Raw genomic sequence first — 18,158 nt, 5'->3', positions numbered from 1 at the left:
TTTTGAGAGCTTATAATATAGATGTACTATTGCATTGAAAATTGCTCAATAGTCCAAAATAGCACTCTCTTTTATCTTAATGTAGTTATCAGTTGTTAAGTTTGTTTTGGCCAAAATTATTCAACTTTGACTTTTATTATCTTTAATATTTAAATTAATTAAATTTTAAAATTATAATAAAATTACTTCATTCAAAGTTTTTAAAAAACATTTTATTTATATTTTTATCAATTATAAACATAAAAATAAAAAAGTCCAAAGTTTGAAATTTTTTCTAAATTAAAAGTCAAGAAGTGACAACTTTATTTGAACATAAAAAATACTATTAATTATCAATATGATTAACTCGAACATAAGAAATTACATTTTTTACTTTAATATTTATATTAGTTAATTATATGTTATCATTATTTTGAACCCTCGACTTTCAAGTTAATACCATTCATACATGCTACACATTGTGTATTATGCTATAGGTAGATACAGTTATAAACTCGCAAACGCTATCAAAACTATACTATTAATCATCTTTTTAAATAAAAAAAATCAATTCATTACTAATAAATTTTATTAGTCATATCAAAAAAAATTAATTAGATACTAATAGTAGTAATTACTATAGAGATTATGCACATTATGAAAATAATTACTCCATATGGTTGGATAGTATTAATTAATTATTTTCTTAAATGAAAGAAGTTAAAGTTCTTAATTCAAATCTTACAAGTCTTTATACTATGATATGGTTCACACGGCATCTAAATACTTTCTCACTCGCGTTTATTTTGATATAATTTATTTTAAATTTTAAATTTTTATTATAATATAGATATTTTAATATTTTAATAATAAAATTAAATTTTATAAACCATAGTAATTAACTTTAGTCATATGACGTCAACTGACCTAATCCCTATTCAGTAGCCTTAGCATCATTAGTCAAAGCAACTAATTAGCGAGGAACACCTACACTTGCTGCTTCCGTCAGCAAATTCAACCACACGTCCTTTTCGCGCGCCAGTCGTCCCGAATATCCATGGTTTATTCAACAATACAGAATCATTTCCCGCTTCAGCAAACCATAAACGACGCCGTACGCAAACAGTTTCATTTGTATCTAATAGAAAGATCGCCTCGCCCACTGCTGTGCGGGCCCACAACATGAATTGCAAAATATCCACTATCCCAGTAGCTGTCGTTACAGGAGCGAAACCCGGCACTTGGTAAATGCTATTCAAGGCAAAATAATGCTGCTACTAATAATAAATAATAATTAAATTAATTTTAAGAAAATAAAATAAAATCCTAATTATTTGTTCGATTTCGTCGTTTGCTCTGATGGCGACGAGATAACGAATCTTCCTCCCTGAATAGATCCCATAGAACCTCATCGTTGACAGAAAAATAATTACGTTGCAAAAGGAAGTGTTTCTTCTCCGAATTTTCGCGACCGTGAAAGGTTTCGGCGGTCGAGCTTCACGTGAGTTCACAGAATCGAGATCGGTCCCTGGCGACGTCGTTTTCGAATTAGGGTTTTCATCGAAGAAAATGGAGCTTTGATTTAGTACTTTTTCACTCTCGTTTCGGAAAAATTTGAAATGAATTCGGACGTGGATTAGCCTGAGAGTATCGGATGCGTGATGCTTCTGTATCGCGGGAAAATTCGAAGTTCAGTTATTTTGGAGTAAAGAAGAATCGCTGGGACTTTCCGAAAGAGGTAAAAGATTAAAGATCTCCCTCTACCTTGTGTTCTTTCGCCTTATTGCTCTTTTTTCTCTTTTCAATTTCCTTTAATTGTTTACTATTTTCAATTTCTTTTAATTGTTTAATGAAGTAGACGTCTTCCACTAATTAACTGAAAAGAATAAGGAAAGTAATTATGAAAAAAGTCAAACCAAAATAGAAACATTTTGTTCCTTATTCAGCACAGTTTTGTGTATAACAGAATCTCGTTTTTCAGGGTTTTTTGGGGGGCTTTCTTTGCAAAATTCTGGTAACAGCAGGACATGGCAACTCCAGTTGAGCCTCCAAATGGTATTCATTACCAAGGAAAGCATTACTATTCCATGTGGCAAACGTTGTTCGAAATCGACATCAAATATGTGCCCATCAAGCCTATTGGTAGAGGGGCTTATGGTATCGTTTGCTCTTCTGTGAACCGGGAAACCAATGAGAAAGTTGCCATTAAAAAGATACACAATGCCTTTGAAAATCGTGTCGATGCGCTGAGAACGTTGCGTGAATTGAAGCTACTTAGGCATCTCAGACATGATAATGTGATTGTTTTGAAAGATGTCATGATGCCGATTCATAGGAGAAGCTTCAAGGATGTTTATCTGGTTTACGAACTTATGGATACAGATTTGCATCAGATTATTAAGTCTTCTCAAGCTCTTACAGATGATCACTGTCAGTATTTCCTCTTCCAGGTATCTAGCAATCCCTTTGCAAAGGCATGTATATTTGGTTGTTAAGATTGTTAATTGATTTATTAGATTGATGATATGGTTAATTTGGATAAGTACACTTGCTATGTGGCATTACATTTCTCTTGAATGGAGGTTACATAAAGGAGCATGAAACTAAAGGGTCCAAATTGAATGAATGCGCTTAGGATCTAAACATTTTGTTGTGGATTTATTAACAGAGCATTCCTTGATATCAACTTTAAATCAAACTTCATTGCATTTCACTTAAACGAAGTTTATACAAAGAAGCAAGAAATTAAATGGTCAAGTTGTTGGATTTGTGTATTTACAATTTGGATGCTATGTTGTAGATTTTTGTATTACCAGCACATTACCTGATGATGATTTTATAGCATTATGCACTGTACACTTATATAACATTTTGTTTAGATGTTTTATGTGCTTACCTTTCTAGCAATTTTCCTGTCACAGAGTAGGACCACTGTCCACTTGTTATATTAACTCTGAGCACCATTTTGATGGAGAAAATTGTTCATTTCTGCTAACTGATCTCTAATATTTAACAGTATTAGGCAACAATTAGGGACAGACATGATGATAGCTAGTTCATGATAGGTTTAGGAGAAACATGTTCTAGGCATTCTAGCTTTCAAGCATAATGGACTGGCCTGATATTGTAAGTATAGTTAGTTTCATCACTAACAGAGTCTGGTATGATTATGCATAGATATCTTATATTGCAAATTAATATTGGCATACTGTAATTCAAAATTGATTTTGTTAGGAAGCATATTTCCATGTAGCTGTGTCTGCCTGACTGCCACTTTATCAGAGTCATTGGACATAGAGAGACTTCCAGCGTATATTGACCTGTGTTTTATATACTGATTCAGTTGAGATAATTTTGTTGGGATGGAGGTGCTGCAATTCTGCATTAATGCTTCTTTTGTAATTAGGAAATCAAATATAACAAAATTATGTACTTTTTGGTAGTAATTCATACTTCTTCTTGCAGTTGCTTCGAGGCCTGAAGTATCTTCACTCAGCAAACATTCTCCACCGTGACCTGAAGCCTGGAAACCTTCTTATCAATGCAAATTGTGACCTTAAAATTTGTGACTTTGGACTAGCACGCACAAGCAATGCCAAGGGTCAATTCATGACAGAGTATGTTGTCACTCGCTGGTACAGGGCCCCTGAGCTTCTTCTCTGCTGCGACAACTATGGAACATCCATTGATGTGTGGTCTGTTGGATGCATCTTTGCAGAGCTTCTTGGCAGGAAACCCATCTTCCCTGGTACAGAGTGTCTCAACCAACTTAAGCTTATCATCAACATCCTTGGCAGCCAGAAGGAGGAGGATCTTGAATTTATAGATAACTCTAAGGCAAGGAAATACATCAAATCACTCCCATATTCTCCTGGAACCCCCTTTTCCCGTCTCTATCCAAATGCCCATCCTTTGGCAATTGATTTACTGCAAAAGATGCTTCTTTTTGACCCCTCAAAAAGGATTGGTGTAACTGAAGCACTCCAACACCCTTACATGGCACCCTTGTATGATCCCAACAGCAATCCTCCAGCCCAGGTGCCAATCGACCTTGACGTAGATGAGGATTTAGGTGAAGAGATGATCAGGGAGATGATGTGGAAGGAAATGCTTCATTACCATCCTGAAGCTGCTACATCCAATGGTGAGGTGTGCGCCTAATCTTTTCCTCTTCTTGGTTCTGCAATCAAGCCTACGAGGTTGTTTCACTACTGACGAGCAGGGTTTTCCTTTTTGGTGGTATTAGTTGTTACATTTATGTCTTTGCGACTCCTCTATGGTTTTAATAATGTTGGAGAACGTATGTGATGTATAAGTGGTCCGCTGATGATTGATGATAGAACTAAATTTTGTGTCAAGAGCTTGTTTAGGAGCTTGAGCTCTTTACTGTAGATGCCTGTTTCCTTTTGAAAAAACTTGTACATAAGGTTGCTGTTGTATGTGTCTAACTCTCTGAGAACTTACTTATTTTTTATGTAAATTAAGTGTAGACATCAAGAACTATCATTATCAGCAGTGTAATTTATTTGTATGAAAGCAAATACTCTTTCCATGTTGGCTGTTGAACTTTCACTTGCTGCAATTCCTCGCTTATGCTGATGGCTCTTGGAGAAGCATGGCTTAAAGGGGTTTATGAGAATATGAGGTACTGTATTTTTTCTGTTCTGATAACCACTTCTGAACATTGGATTGGACAACTTCGAAAATGATTAAGGGGATCGAACCCAACCCAACTACCCAAAGCTACCAAAACCGCGGCCCGATATCCGGGGCTGGAGTCAATGTCATTGTGGTCTGATCATCTGTCGGCCTAGTGCTATGTTCTTATGCCATTTGTCCGGTATTTAAGCCTGAACATGTTATCCGACGAGAAAGGATAAACCATTTAAGATAATGAGGCCCACATTATCACATGTACATCCTGGGGAAGATGGAAATTGGGAGAAGGGCTGGTCAAGCAGGCTAAGGTCAGCCAATTTGTTTACTTTGTCCCTGCGTCTGTGTTTTTTAAGATAGATTTGGACAAAAACCTTGAGCAGGAGACGGGTCCACTTTTGATATGCTGGTCTCCTCCTCCCCAGTCCCCGCCCGCGTGCTGCTGCCTTTCCAGTGGCTGCTTGAGCTTTGTTTTTGTACAAGCTGTGCTTTTACGGCGGGACCCATCCCTTCCAACTTGGCTCCACTTACCCGCACCTTTCCCTGTTCTTGTGGTTGAGGGGCACTTCAAATTATTGCAGTAAAGAATCATCTGAAGTATTCTAGTAGTAGCTTAGAGTCTAGAGACTAGAAAGAAACAGAGGAGATCTGCAAATCATTATTTGATCTGCAAATCATTATTGTGGTTAAGGGGCACTTCACGTGTAATACTTTTCAGTGTCACATTCTTTGTTTCTTTGACAATGTACACATGGTTATTTGGAAGAACTCAGTTAAGCTGGTAAAAGATCAGATCGGATCACTAAAAAAACACAGAGCATCAAACTGCTGATTGATTGATATTCTTTTGCCAACTTGTTTACATATTAATCTTCTTTATGAACCCTTAATTGGGTATTTTTTGCCTTAAAAAATATGATGAAAGAACATGAAACAAATCAAATGGCATATGCTCCATGAGTGGGAAATTGGGGTAATAAAATAAAAACAGCTATGAGCCTATATGAACCAAAGGTTTCTGCGATATGTACGGGAATTTGCTGGGCAAAATTAAGCAGATGCGGATATGATAAGATTTAACTCTTAAAAGGGTCAAAGTTTATGGGATTCTTTGTCAGCTTCTGCAGCCCTTTTGTTTTTTTTTTTTTCCAGGTACAGTTTCACATGCCTACATCTAGAAAACAGCGGGCTTGTTTTAGACTACTTTGGGTGTGGCTTTTTGGGGTTTTCGACTGCCTTGATTGACAGGTTGGATGTGTGAATTAGCAGAATATTATTTATAGGAACACTTAGAATGTGATTCCCCCATATAAAAATCCGTATTCTTTTCTCGAGTTATGACAATTCAAATTAAAAAAAGGAATTGATTTTTGGGTTCCCATTCCCAATATGACCAGGTACCTTGTATATGCTTCCATGTAGATTTTGACTTTTCTCATGAAAATCTTGGTTCCAGCAGACAGAGTTGTTTATCCACCTAGTGAATTAGTCTACTACGTCCTTTTCCTTATTGCGGCAAATGGGATAATTTGGAAAATGCTGTAATAATCATCTTCTTGTTAATTGTTACATATATCTAATATCATGCTAGTTCTTTCTTTGTTCATGAATCCCTACTCTATAACCCTCGATGATCAGATTTACTTGTGAATATCTGCAGGTAAAGAAGGTTTTGGTAAATGCTGCAGATATACGTACTTCGCACATGCTTGCCTTCACAATGAAGGCAGTTGGGATAAAGTTCCCATTAGGGATATGGAAGTTGGTATGAAACCTGGACCAAGATTAGATAACATGACAGCTCTGTAGCATCTTGACCTTACTGTGATAATCACCTTTACACTACTGTTCCATGCACGATTGAGCTTGATATAGGAGACCCCTTATCGCTGCTTTTTCTTTTGGGGATGTTTCTGTTTGGGACGTTGGAGCCGGAAAGAAGATAAAAGGTGCATGGTTGGAGGTCGATGGCTGCTTTTTTCGTCTTTGCTCGTTAAAGTAGCACGTGGGTTATGGCTCAGCCTTGGGTTTGAGCACCACTAGTCTAACAAAGCGAGACTTGACTAACTGAGGAGAGTTCATGGACTGCTGCTTATTGGCTAATTACCAGTAAAGATATAGAATGAATCTCATAATGCGAACAAAAAGATATTTGTCACAGAAATCTGTTGCGTGACAATCTCAAAACCTCAATTGTTAATCTATGCTTTCCGAGATTCTGTTTCATGGGTTCTGATCATATATGCTTGTTTAATGAGTATAGAACAAAGAGTTCTGTTGTCTATAAAGACCAAAATATCTTTGGGAAGGGCAGGTGTGATCTGCTGTCAAGAGAAAGAAGGCCTTGTCAGCTGATAGGCTAAAAGGAGCTCTGTGACCAACCCACCAAGTTTAGATTAAAAGCTAAATCCCCCCCAAAGAAATTGGGGAGAAGAAGAAAAAGGAAGAGAAAAGAAAAGAAAGAAGAAGACGTGAAAATCACTGCATGGAAAATCGAAATCGAAACTTGTTTCAGGGACCCCTTTAGCAAAAGCTGAAATAGACTCCTCTCTGACCCTACAAAAACCGACCATTGCACCCTTTCTTCTCTCTCTCATCCCTACCCTTATACTACTTTGATCATTGGTCAAGAAGATTGTAGGAAAAAAGTGAAAGAGTAATGGCAGATTGGCAGCATTTGGTTGTATATCTGTTCTTTTGATTCATATTAGTAACCTTCCTCATGATTCCACCTTTTGAAAACCATGGCTTGAAACTAAAGTTAATCATTTCCTTCCAATATTTGTACCAACAATACTACCATTATAAGATCAAAAAGCTAGGAAGGAGCCAAAAGATCATCAAAACATATAAGAAAAAAGAAAATTTTGATTGTCGGTGTATTAAATATTAATTTTGATTGAAAATTACTAAAAAGGTTTATGCAAATTTTTAAATTTAATTTCTAGAAGATAGAAGGGAGGGCAATGAGTCAACATCTATGAACAATAAATTCTGAAAAAATTGGAAAAGAGCATATTCTTTTTACCACCACAAGATAATAGCCACCTGTGGCCACCTTGCCTATCTCCTTTCCATCGCCATTCATCATGGGACAGTTGGTAAGCTAACCATTTTCATTTTGATGGGAAAACAAATTTGAAGTTTCCCTCTACTTCCTTGCCCATGTTGATGTTTCATCTCACGTACATCTTGAAACATCGTTCTTTCAGAGATTTTGCTACATAAAATGATATGTTACTTAAAGAAATGTAATCAAAATCAAAATTTATTATAATTTATTGTAAAGATAGTTAAAATTGAAGCCATCTCGAATTTTCTTTAAAAAAGATATTCATTTGAAAAGTTAAAAGTGTGTTTTTTTTTTAAGAGTTGTTGCTGATCAGTCCTTAATTTGTTCACATTAATTCATTGAGATATTTTTGTTTCGAGTCTGAATAAGGTAAGGCCAAGATATAAAATGCAAGGTACCCTACTAGCATATACTTTTGCCTCTTGCACCTCTCGAGGGGGGAAAAGGCCAAATTTGGTTAAGATTCTTGATATATACAAACATCTTTGCATAAGCAGCTTTCATTAGAATGTGTTAGAACATTATGAACTAATCTTACATATCCTTTTCTGACAGTTCCCACCTCTAGAATTGTCGCCAAATTCAGCCATAGCTATGATGCTGTAATCCAACAAGAATTTTCTACATGAAAGAATGTCTTTCTACCCTTTTCTTTTTGGTTTTTGATCATGATGACACATAGGAGTTTGGTCTTAAAGTATAATTGTACAATAAAGATGTTTAGGTAACAATCTTTTTCTGCGTCTATCAGCTATTGTCTTGTTCAATGCTTTATGCCCAACAGGCTTGTTGTCCGGGTCGAATAATGGTCCTCTTAGACATAGACCGAAACCAGTTTTTATGTTTAAATTCAAGCTAATGATTCATCCGATACTCAAGAAGTTTGGCAAAAAAAAAAAGAAAAAGGAGATTCAAACATGTTAACGAAGAGTAACGAATCATTGAATTTAGTCTCAATCACGTTATATGTTTAATTTGTATGCATTAGATTAGGTTTAAATTGAATGTACTAGAAATGTCTACAAACAAGAAGGTAATCACGTGGGAGAATGAGCAAGTGTTGAGATATGGTATGTATGCCTAAATCTAGCTATGCAGCTTGGGGTTCTCTCAACTCTCTCAAGTAACGTCAAGTTTCTTAAACAACACCCAACAAACAAATCAGCTTCTGAAAGCTGCCCCTACCCCAGCATTTTGTACAACAACACAAGACCAGAAAGAATGGTGTCACACCTCCTGATCAAGCCCAAGCCAAAGCCTGGAGGAGCTCTATCCATGTGTACTCTCATTGTTAAGCTATTACGATTTTTTCAAAAAACTGTTAGGCATGGATCTTTTGCACTTCTTTCGTGTTGTCACTATTTGGGAGGGACCAGCATTTTGTTACCAATAAAATCAAACCACAATATCACCTCACCTATGAACATTAAACTCTAACAAAGCTTTCCTCTCCTAGGGCCAATAATTGAGGTGAATGTGATGCTTTTAGCAACCCTTTTTTCCTCTTTTATATAATTTTTAAGCCCTCGACTTTGTTTTCGTGTTACATGCGAGTTTGGGTTTTGGTTTCCTTTCTATATCTGTTTTGTTTGCCATTGACTGTCGAGGTGATCCAAGTGGAAAGTCTACTTACCTCTAGCCGAGGGTAACTATGAGATCGAAGAGATATCAATGTGTTTTCGGCATGTGTATTGATCAATGGTCATTATCAAGAAGGATGCTATGGATCCTAGTGAAATCAGGCCATGGATCTCCCATCATCGATGCCTTTTTCTCCTTTAATGGAGGGACGTCAATTTTGCTTCTCCATACACTTTTCTTACGTTTTAAGTGAAGAAACTAAATATCTGAGGGCACAAGTAAACATGTCGATGCTTCTCATCTTCAAAGATTAAGGTTCATTTCAACCTTTGCTTCACCAAAAAGGCCTGAATTTCTTCATACTTTCGATTGAAAATCCACCATGCAATGTCACATCCACCATTTCAGTAACATTCTGCGACAACAAATTACCCATTTCCCCCTTCTCTCTCATTTTCCTTCAGAGTACACAATTAATTTTGTATTGTCGTTTTGTGCCAACCCTATCGTTTAGATACTACATGTACTCTACAACCGTCTTCCAACCCTTCGGGCTCACCATGGTCAGAGCTTTAACTGCTGTTGGTCACCGCCCTTGGCAGCAGTTCAGCTATGAGCTTGTTTCGTCAAGGTTACACAATACTGTCGGCAAACTAATACTAGCATAAAAGCTCCTGTGGTTTTATTTTGTTCTTTTATATTTTAACTTAAAAAGGAGTCCACGTTATATGTGGGATTGTGTTGGGTTAGTGTATTTTGCATTATCCGTGGCTTTAAACAGGGTGAGAATGGAGAACTTTCATGTCTCTCTTTGCGTTTCATGACTTTAACAGGGAATTATAAGCAACGGAAGAGATAAAATAACTTTGGTTGTTCTTTTCTCTTTGTGCTAAAGCAAAGCGTGGGATTGGTTCGTGTCATTTTCAGTGACATGGGGCTAACTTTACAAGTAACACAAAGTGAAAAACCTGGTGATCAATCAGCCAATTGGTTTGGTTGATGGAATATTCTAAAGTATATGTGTTAAAATGATTTTTTTATTTTTTTATTTAAACATTTGATTCAACAATAAAAATATGTATTCCGGTTTGAAGAGTAAGTTTAAATTTTTTTTAAAAAAAATTAAGTATTTTTAAGAATGATATTCTTTGACTACCTATACATTTTGTTGATGATAAGTACATGAATTTTCACTAAAAGAATAAATTTGAATTTTTTTTCTTTGAAATTGATCGATCAAATAAAATACATATATAACAATATCCTCTGCTGCCTTATTTTACTGGAATTAAATACTATTAACGTTGATAGATCTCTAATTAATTGTTTTTTTCTAGTCAGAGACCTTGAATTCAAATTAAGATATAGAAAAGGTGTGGATTTTACGGCTGCATAACTGTGGTTTTCACACAAGTTTTCGGTCTCTTGAGTTTGATAGAAGCAGAAAGGAGCATTTTTTTTGGATGGTAGCATTAATTCTCAGCAAAGGTTTACGCATGGAACCCTTTTACCAATGCCTGTTGCATCTTTTGCTATCAGCGACTTGAAAGTAGACCATTTGTTCTTTTCTTGCTCTTCCACAAAGAAGATAAGGATACAGATTCTGCAGATCTCTAATGTCCATAAGAAGGTAGGCAGCTGGAAGAGTGACTTTCTTTGGCAATTGAAGGATAGAAGGCAAAAAGAAACTGAAACCAGAATTGCATCAGAGCAGAATCCAAGAAGAAAGAATGGGGTGACAGAAACAATCGTTCAACACAATTGATTTGGGTGACAAATAACTAGCCTTTTTTTTATCTAATCTGTCGAGTTCCATGTCCCTGTTTCTAGCATATTAATCGCATATCATTGCCCTTGCCCAGTCGGATGGCTTGCAATTAAGGCTGGGACCATGCAGCCACTGGTTTCTGTGGTCCAAGCTGCAAGCTAGTAGGTCTAGATTAAGGCCTAAATCTAATTTTCTTCTTCTTCTTCTTCTTTTGTTATAGTTTTCTGGAATGGTTGTTGCTCCAGATTCTTCGAAGCAATCGGTAGCCAATTAAAGTCAAAACCTTGATGGTTACTTTATGGTTACAACCCAGGCCTTAGCACCATTCCTGGAGCTGCACTGTTGCACATGGGGATGCTTTTGTTTTTAAAGTTTTTAATGGGGAAAAAGTCGGTCAGATTATATTGAATAAGAATCAAAGGGGGAGCCTCTTGGGAATTGATGCGATTAAAAGAACAAGGTACCGTGTTTATTACAGAGAGCAAATTAATAAAAAAAAAATTGAACCAACTTTTCCTTTTCAGGTCTATGAACAGCTTCAATATATAGCCAGCAAAACCATGGGGCTTTGGCTGCCTGTATATTTATAGATTCTCTCCTCTTTGGCAGAAACCTGTTCATGACTATTGGCAGTATTACTACAGAATTATATTACTAGAAGTACTACTCTTTGTCATGAGACAAACTGAGAATCAATTTCATTTTCTGCTATTTGAAATAAGGGTAAAACAACCCAAACCCCAACCCAAACCCAAACCCAAATCCAAACTCAAACCAACTTCCTCTCTCTTTGGAGAATGCCAACAAAAGGTCTCTGACTTCTGATATAAACTTAAATAAGGGTGGGGCTGAGACGGAGGCCCTTATTTGATGGGTTAGTCTAATGGTAGTACTTTGTTTTGACAATAAAAAGAAGGGGAGAATGGGGATATTAGTCTTTTAAACTAATAGAATGCTTAGCACTAATCTTTGTTTTGTTAAGCTAAAAGGGTGTTGTACTCTGATGTCCAGATTACCCCTTTAGGGGTTTGAAATGCCACCTCCATCCCTAAGATTCCTTTCTGGTTACGCAGTAGCCACTTGTCAGAAAAGCAACTGTGCTGGACTTAAGCGGTTAATTCTGGTATTGGCGGTGAAAGTGAGGTAAAAAAAAAGGGGGAAAATACTACTAAAACGAGTAGGAGTACTCCTACCAGTAGAAGCAAAGGAAGTAGGAAAAATAATAAAGAAAAAGAAAAGGCAACAAAATCAAAAACAACCTGAAATAGATAATGATTAAATAATTTGCACGGTGTGTGTCTTGGTCACCAGCTGGAATTGGACGGTTGTGGAAATTTCGTCTCCACCCCACATGCCTAATCAACTCTTCCTCCAACAACTCTCAAGAGGAGATTCCAAAGCTCTTTGATTTTTATTCGCATTTTAATTTTTTTTTCTTTTTTTTCCCCATTTTTCTAAACTTTCTTTCATTTTCTTCTATATCTTTTTTCTCTATAAATTGCCTTCTCAACAATCTCAAAAACCTCTTCCACTTCTGCTCTCTTCCCCCCCGCCCTTTTAGATTCTAGGCTCTTTCTGCTCTTCTTCTTGTTTTTGCGTTTCCCTTGTAGAGGTTCTGCTGGTCTTTCTCTGTTTTCCTCTGTTCTTTGCACATCCTTTTAGTAGGTTTTTGCCCTTCTGTGGGCGGTTTTGGTTGTTAAGCTTTGGATTCCAGAGTCTATACCAAAAACCCATAAAGTCAAACTCTTGAAAAAACTCCATCATCCAGCAGACAATTATCTTGTTTTTGCTGAGATTTGCTGTTGGTTTTGATCCTTTTTTTCTGCCAAAAAAGAAGCTTTCTTTTCTTCTGTTATAAATCTTCATGCTGCGTAAGTTGTTGTGGTTGTTGATGTTTGAGATTCATGTCTCCAGTTGTCAGTGAAATCCTCCGCTCCGGGTTTATGATAAATTCCTCCCTCAGACGCAGGACCCATCTTGTTCAATCTTTCTCAGTTGTCTTCCTCTATTGGTTCTATGTTTTTTCATAAATAAACTTTTTGTGATTGCTTGAGTTTCCCTATATAAATATAATAATAAGTCAAATAAATAACTGTCTAGATTACCTAAATATAACTAGTATCTGGATCCTGTCCACTTTGGGTTTAGATTAATCTTGAAATATTAGTCTTTTTTTGTTGAAGTTTTTAGCTGTAGTTTTTGTGTAAATATAATATGGCTTCGTCTAGTGGAAATTCCAATTCCTCAGGTTCCACTCTGCTTCAGAATTCCGGCTCTGAAGAGGACTTGCAACATCTGATGGATCAAAGAAAAAGAAAGAGAATGGAATCAAACCGAGAATCAGCAAGAAGATCCAGGATGAGAAAACAGAAGCACCTAGATGATTTAGTGTCCCAAGTGACACAGCTAAGGAAGGATAATAACCAAATCCTGACAAGCATCAACTTCACCACCCAGCACTACTTGAACATTGAGGCTGAGAACTCTGTTTTGAGGGTTCAGATGATGGAATTAAGCCAAAGGCTAGAGTCCCTTAATGAGATCCTCGATTATCTCAACAGTACCACAACCAATGGTGGCCTGTATGAAACTGGTCAGGGTTTTGAAACAAGCTCTGCTGACAGTTTCACCAACCCTTTCAATCTGCCTTATCTTAACCAGCCCATCATGGCCTCTGCAGACATCTTTCAACACTGATCTTCATCCTCATCATCGTCATCATCATCATCATCATCATTACTAAATGGATGGAAAACCAAAACTGGTCAAAATTTATGGATGTCTTTATATATTCTTTTGTTGTTGGTGGTGTTTCTTCAATGAGTGGAGAGGGAAAAAGAGGGTATTATTATTTTTTTCCCCTTCTTTAATGTTTGTTCTTGTTATTATTACTATTATTACTAAAATATTAGTCTTATTGGCAACTAGGGTGATGCAAAACATGACTGTAAGAGAATTGGCAACCAGCAAGTAAAGCTGCTTGCTAGGGGATAAAATTTATCAAGTTTCTGTAAAATGGGAGGGGGGGTTTCCTGTGGAAATGTTTGTGGTCTCCCCCACTTTATAAACTAGTGTATTATTAATTTCCTTCACTTGTTTGGTGTCTTCTTCTTTTTCCTTTCCAAACGTCATAATTTTATGGTGTTCTCTGTTCTTGTATGCAAGTGGGCTAACTTTCTTGCTCTGTCTTCCTCTCCTTTCTTTCTTTTTCTTTCCTCTGTTTTTGGTCAAGAAAAGTGGCAAATAACTGCTAAAGCCAAGAGGTTCTCTCTTGTTTGTCACTGTAGTTGCTTGCTCAGCCCATCCAAAGCCGCCATGGTACAACCTCGGAACACGATTTCCACCCTAATCAAAAAGATGTTAATTCCTTCACTGATTGTTGCTTTCGTATCACTTTTTCTCTCTCCCCCGACGCTGCTATGATATCGAAGGAAACCTTTCAACAAGAAAGGAAAAGACTCCTACGTTGTTGCAGTTAGAAGGAAAGTTGAATCCTGAGAAAAGACCTAACCTCGAGAAATTAAACTCGTATTTCATGTTCTCTTATGCTTGAATCCATGACATTCTAGCATAAATAATTCAATAAACTGATCAATTATTTCAAGTTATAAGTGATAATAAACTCATACCCAACACTTGATTACTGCTTAATGATGCTTAATTATTTAAACAACTATGTTTCATATAGCATTTGAATGTACTTTTAGGCACTGTACCCTCTGGCTTCATTCATAAAAATCTTGACGTAGATGGTTAGTGGATGGAAGTTCAAATCCAAAACAATCATAGATGGTAATGGCCAACCACAATTTATTCTCTCAACTTTTGCATGGCACTCATTATTTTGTTTTGTGCTGTTTCAATGAAATATTTAACACATTGAAAATATTGAAAACGATCACGTTCCTACTAAATTAAGCTTTAAATAACAAAAAAAAAAAAAATTCAAACCGCACACCACTCTTAACTTAATCTGTCTATTAATATTAATTGGTATTCAATATTAACTTGTTCATTATAAATTAAAAATTTATAAATCAAAATAATAATAATTTATTTAAATGTAATAACAAAATAAGAATTTAATTGTAGAATCAATACCGACATGAACTCTGTCTTAGAACCGAACACCTGTATCAAATTGAGTGCCATTAAACATTATCAAGGATCACGATAAGATAAAGTATGATATCATGGAAGAAAGAAAGAACTATAAAACAAGTGATCACATCAAAGCCCATATTTCCTCCTTGATTCTCTCTCCTTCTCCCATGATCTCCTGTGTGTGTTCTTGTCTGTTGATTCTTGTGCCACTTTGCGGAAACACCCAAGAAGCTTTGCCCAGGTTCAATGTACAATGTTTTAATCAAAGGGTGTGTTTTGCATGCCACTTTATATCATTTTCGTGTTTGAAGGAATGCCAACAACCCATCCAAAACACGAGGCCTAATTAATATAATCTTCACCTAACCTTGTTTCTTGCCTATGCAAAGGTTTTTAGACATTTTCAACTATAAAAACTCAATATTCCCTGCCATAAAACATAATAAATTTTGAAAGCACTATAAATATAGGTAAAAACCCAACTATTAATATTAAAAAAATATAATTTATATTCGAATTTATATTTAATACGTTGTCTTTTCTGATGAATTAGTATTGTATGAGATTTTAATGAAAAAAAAAAAGGGATTTCTTAATGCATTTAAAGCTTATAAAATATACAAGATTAGTATGACAAGTTTATAAGCATAGAGAAAGGGAAGAATTGAACAAAGAGAAGTGGACAAGGGGAATTGAGAAAAATATTAGCCACCATTACAATGGCAAACTGTAAAAGTGAAGCTCATCGTGGTGGGGAGAGTCAAAACCCCTCCACTGTCGGGCACCATGAACCGATCTCCCATTTCTCTGTAATTTTCTTTTTTCTTACATTATTTTCCTAATGATTATACTTGTTTAAAGCTATAGTAATCCAGATAAAGCATGCTGGCCTCGTACTTGCTTAAAGTTGACTGATGTGGGGTGGCATGTCCTCTTTGATTAGTTTAATTGAGGCTTTGATTATGAGCTGCTATCGTACTTATCAGTCTACTTAATTTAATTTCGGGTTTATAAATCTCAAACATTAATCTTAGATTACATTAATTTAATCACTCGTTACCATTTGAGATAAGGGGGAAAAAAGTAAAATTAATCTCTTTTTTCTAAATATATAAAAACTTAAAGAAGAAAATTTCTTTAATGAATTTTAATAACGGGTGCTTCAAAGATATTCTTTAAGATTATCATATTAAGTAAATATCTTATAAATATCTTTCTTTTTAATAATTTATTATTATTATTATTTTTGGACTGACTTTGTTTCCTTCTTGTCGAAGGAGAGAAGTGATTGAAAATTTTTTCATTTTCCTTCCATCCAATTCTCATTCTCTTTTCTTTCCTACCAAACACAATGTTTAGAGAATAAAATCTTATACAAGATCTTCCTATGCCACAAATGAGAGAAAAAAAAAAAGGGAAGCCAACTTTAATTAAAGGTAGACTTTTGCTTGTCCTGCATTTATTGATCCATTGTGTGCCTGTGCTTTACAATGCATGTACTGGTAATGGAGATTACACCAATTAAACTGGAGGCAGAAAAGGCAGCCAAGAAAGTGGGTGAATTTAGGTACATAATGGGGTTTCTGGTACGATATTAACTGGCCATGCCATCCCTTTCAATTGCTTTGTGTGTTTGATTGCAGGCTAAAAGGCATAAGGAGGATTAGTTTGGTGATTAAAAAGATGATGACAGCATGACCATTGAAGCAGGAGAGGCTGCCATTTGAGAAAATGGTGTCATTTTCTTGGCTTTTTGTTTAATGGAATAGCTTACTTCAATGATAATTGCAGAGAGGTTAGATCAGTTCGCAGCAAGACATAAGCAAGGGTGAATTTATATTTGTTTTACTCTCTGTGGTGGAAAGTTTTTCCATATTAGAAGAGGAAGGGCAGGCAAAGCTAAAAAGTGTAATAAAATTTCCATCATGCTACACTAGGAACATCATCTGTTTCCAGCCGTTCTTCCTTCTGAACTATATTGGGTACTGAGTTGGTGCAATTTTAATTGAATCTTTTGACTTGATTGGTTCAAGCATTATCCATTCGCATTCATCTACAGTTGAAAATTTTTTCTCCCCCCCAAACCCCAATTGCAGCAGGTGGGATCTGATTGAGGATATCACCGAAAGAAGAATATTGATTTTTACAAACCCAATTATCCAATTTCCATCCCCTTGATTTGATTATAGACAAGCCAAAAAAGATGATAGAGGAGTACAATCAACAAGAAGTGAGAAATCAATTCATATACTTTAAGCTCTTTGATGGAATGGGCAAGTAGCATGAAAGGCAAAACACAGACGACAGAACATGATGTAAGACTACAATGACATTCCCACCTAGACATGATAAATAAATCCAAATAATTGAGTGCAAAGGAACAACCCTGTTAGTTCATCCAAAGATTAGTAGGGTACATTTGCATCATCTCAAATCATCTGTGTGGTAAGTGGGGTTCCGACAAACATTAACGTAAGTTTAGTAGGTTACATGGATCATTTAAAATCTTAATCACAAAGTGGTATGAATTCAGTTTTTCCTTCTTTTTTTTGTTTATATATATAGACTCAAATAGTTGTATAATTTGGAAATTTGACCATGTAAGTGATCGTGGGTTTTGACTCGACAGTCATGTACCTTCCCTTAAAGGAGAGGAAAATTTTCTAGGTTTTTTCAGAAATTCTGGTTTGATTAGAAGATGTTCAGGACGGTAAAGGGTAACCTGTCCAGCTGTTATCCCTTTGGGAAAAGCCAAGACATTGGTTAGGTTGTTTTCTTGTGCTGCAAAGAAGGATTTCATGCAATGAAACTTCAGAAGAAAGGTAAAACTAAGCCAGGATAACTTCTTTGTCAGATATTAACCAGGGTTAATAGACATGTTTAGTGTGGCGGAGCTGCTGAAAACAGGGTCATTTTGGATTCAGGCAGCAAGGCATTTAAAAGAACATACTTTTGCTAGCAATACTTCGCAACTTTGAACTTTCTAAGCTGTTAACG

The 18,158-nt window shown here is 36.0% G+C and overlaps 2 protein-coding genes and 1 long non-coding RNA gene across 3 annotated transcripts; all 3 read left to right on the top strand.

The window, feature by feature from the left end:
- The first annotated feature begins 1,217 nt into the window (after nucleotides 1–1,217).
- LOC110416740 (mitogen-activated protein kinase homolog NTF3) lies at nucleotides 1,218–4,531 on the top strand. The gene is made up of 3 exons (XM_021428805.2): nucleotides 1,218–1,717; nucleotides 1,961–2,429; nucleotides 3,445–4,531. Exons 2-3 carry the CDS (start codon nucleotides 2,007–2,009, stop codon nucleotides 4,138–4,140), a joined length of 1,119 nt encoding a protein of 372 aa, XP_021284480.1. The 5' UTR covers nucleotides 1,218–1,717; nucleotides 1,961–2,006; the 3' UTR covers nucleotides 4,141–4,531.
- A 4,197-nt stretch (nucleotides 4,532–8,728) lies between these two features.
- Nucleotides 8,729–11,264, top strand: LOC149527211 (uncharacterized). Its single transcript, XR_016351210.1, has 2 exons — nucleotides 8,729–9,178; nucleotides 10,627–11,264. It is a non-coding gene; the product is annotated as an uncharacterized LOC149527211 (long non-coding RNA).
- Nucleotides 11,265–13,089: 1,825 nt separating this feature from the next.
- LOC110416598 (bZIP transcription factor 44-like) lies at nucleotides 13,090–14,149 on the top strand. The gene has a single exon (XM_021428619.2). The coding sequence runs from the start codon at nucleotides 13,272–13,274 to the stop codon at nucleotides 13,752–13,754; it is 483 nt and encodes a 160-aa protein (XP_021284294.1). The 5' UTR covers nucleotides 13,090–13,271; the 3' UTR covers nucleotides 13,755–14,149.
- Nucleotides 14,150–18,158: the final 4,009 nt, after the last annotated feature.

The sequence above is a fragment of the Theobroma umbraticum genome, unplaced genomic scaffold (assembly GCF_002168275.2).
Source record: "Theobroma umbraticum cultivar Fairchild unplaced genomic scaffold, ASM216827v3 scaffold_51.0, whole genome shotgun sequence".
NCBI lineage: Eukaryota > Viridiplantae > Streptophyta > Magnoliopsida > Malvales > Malvaceae > Theobroma > Theobroma umbraticum.
This window is presented reverse-complemented; position numbering and strand designations above follow the sequence as displayed.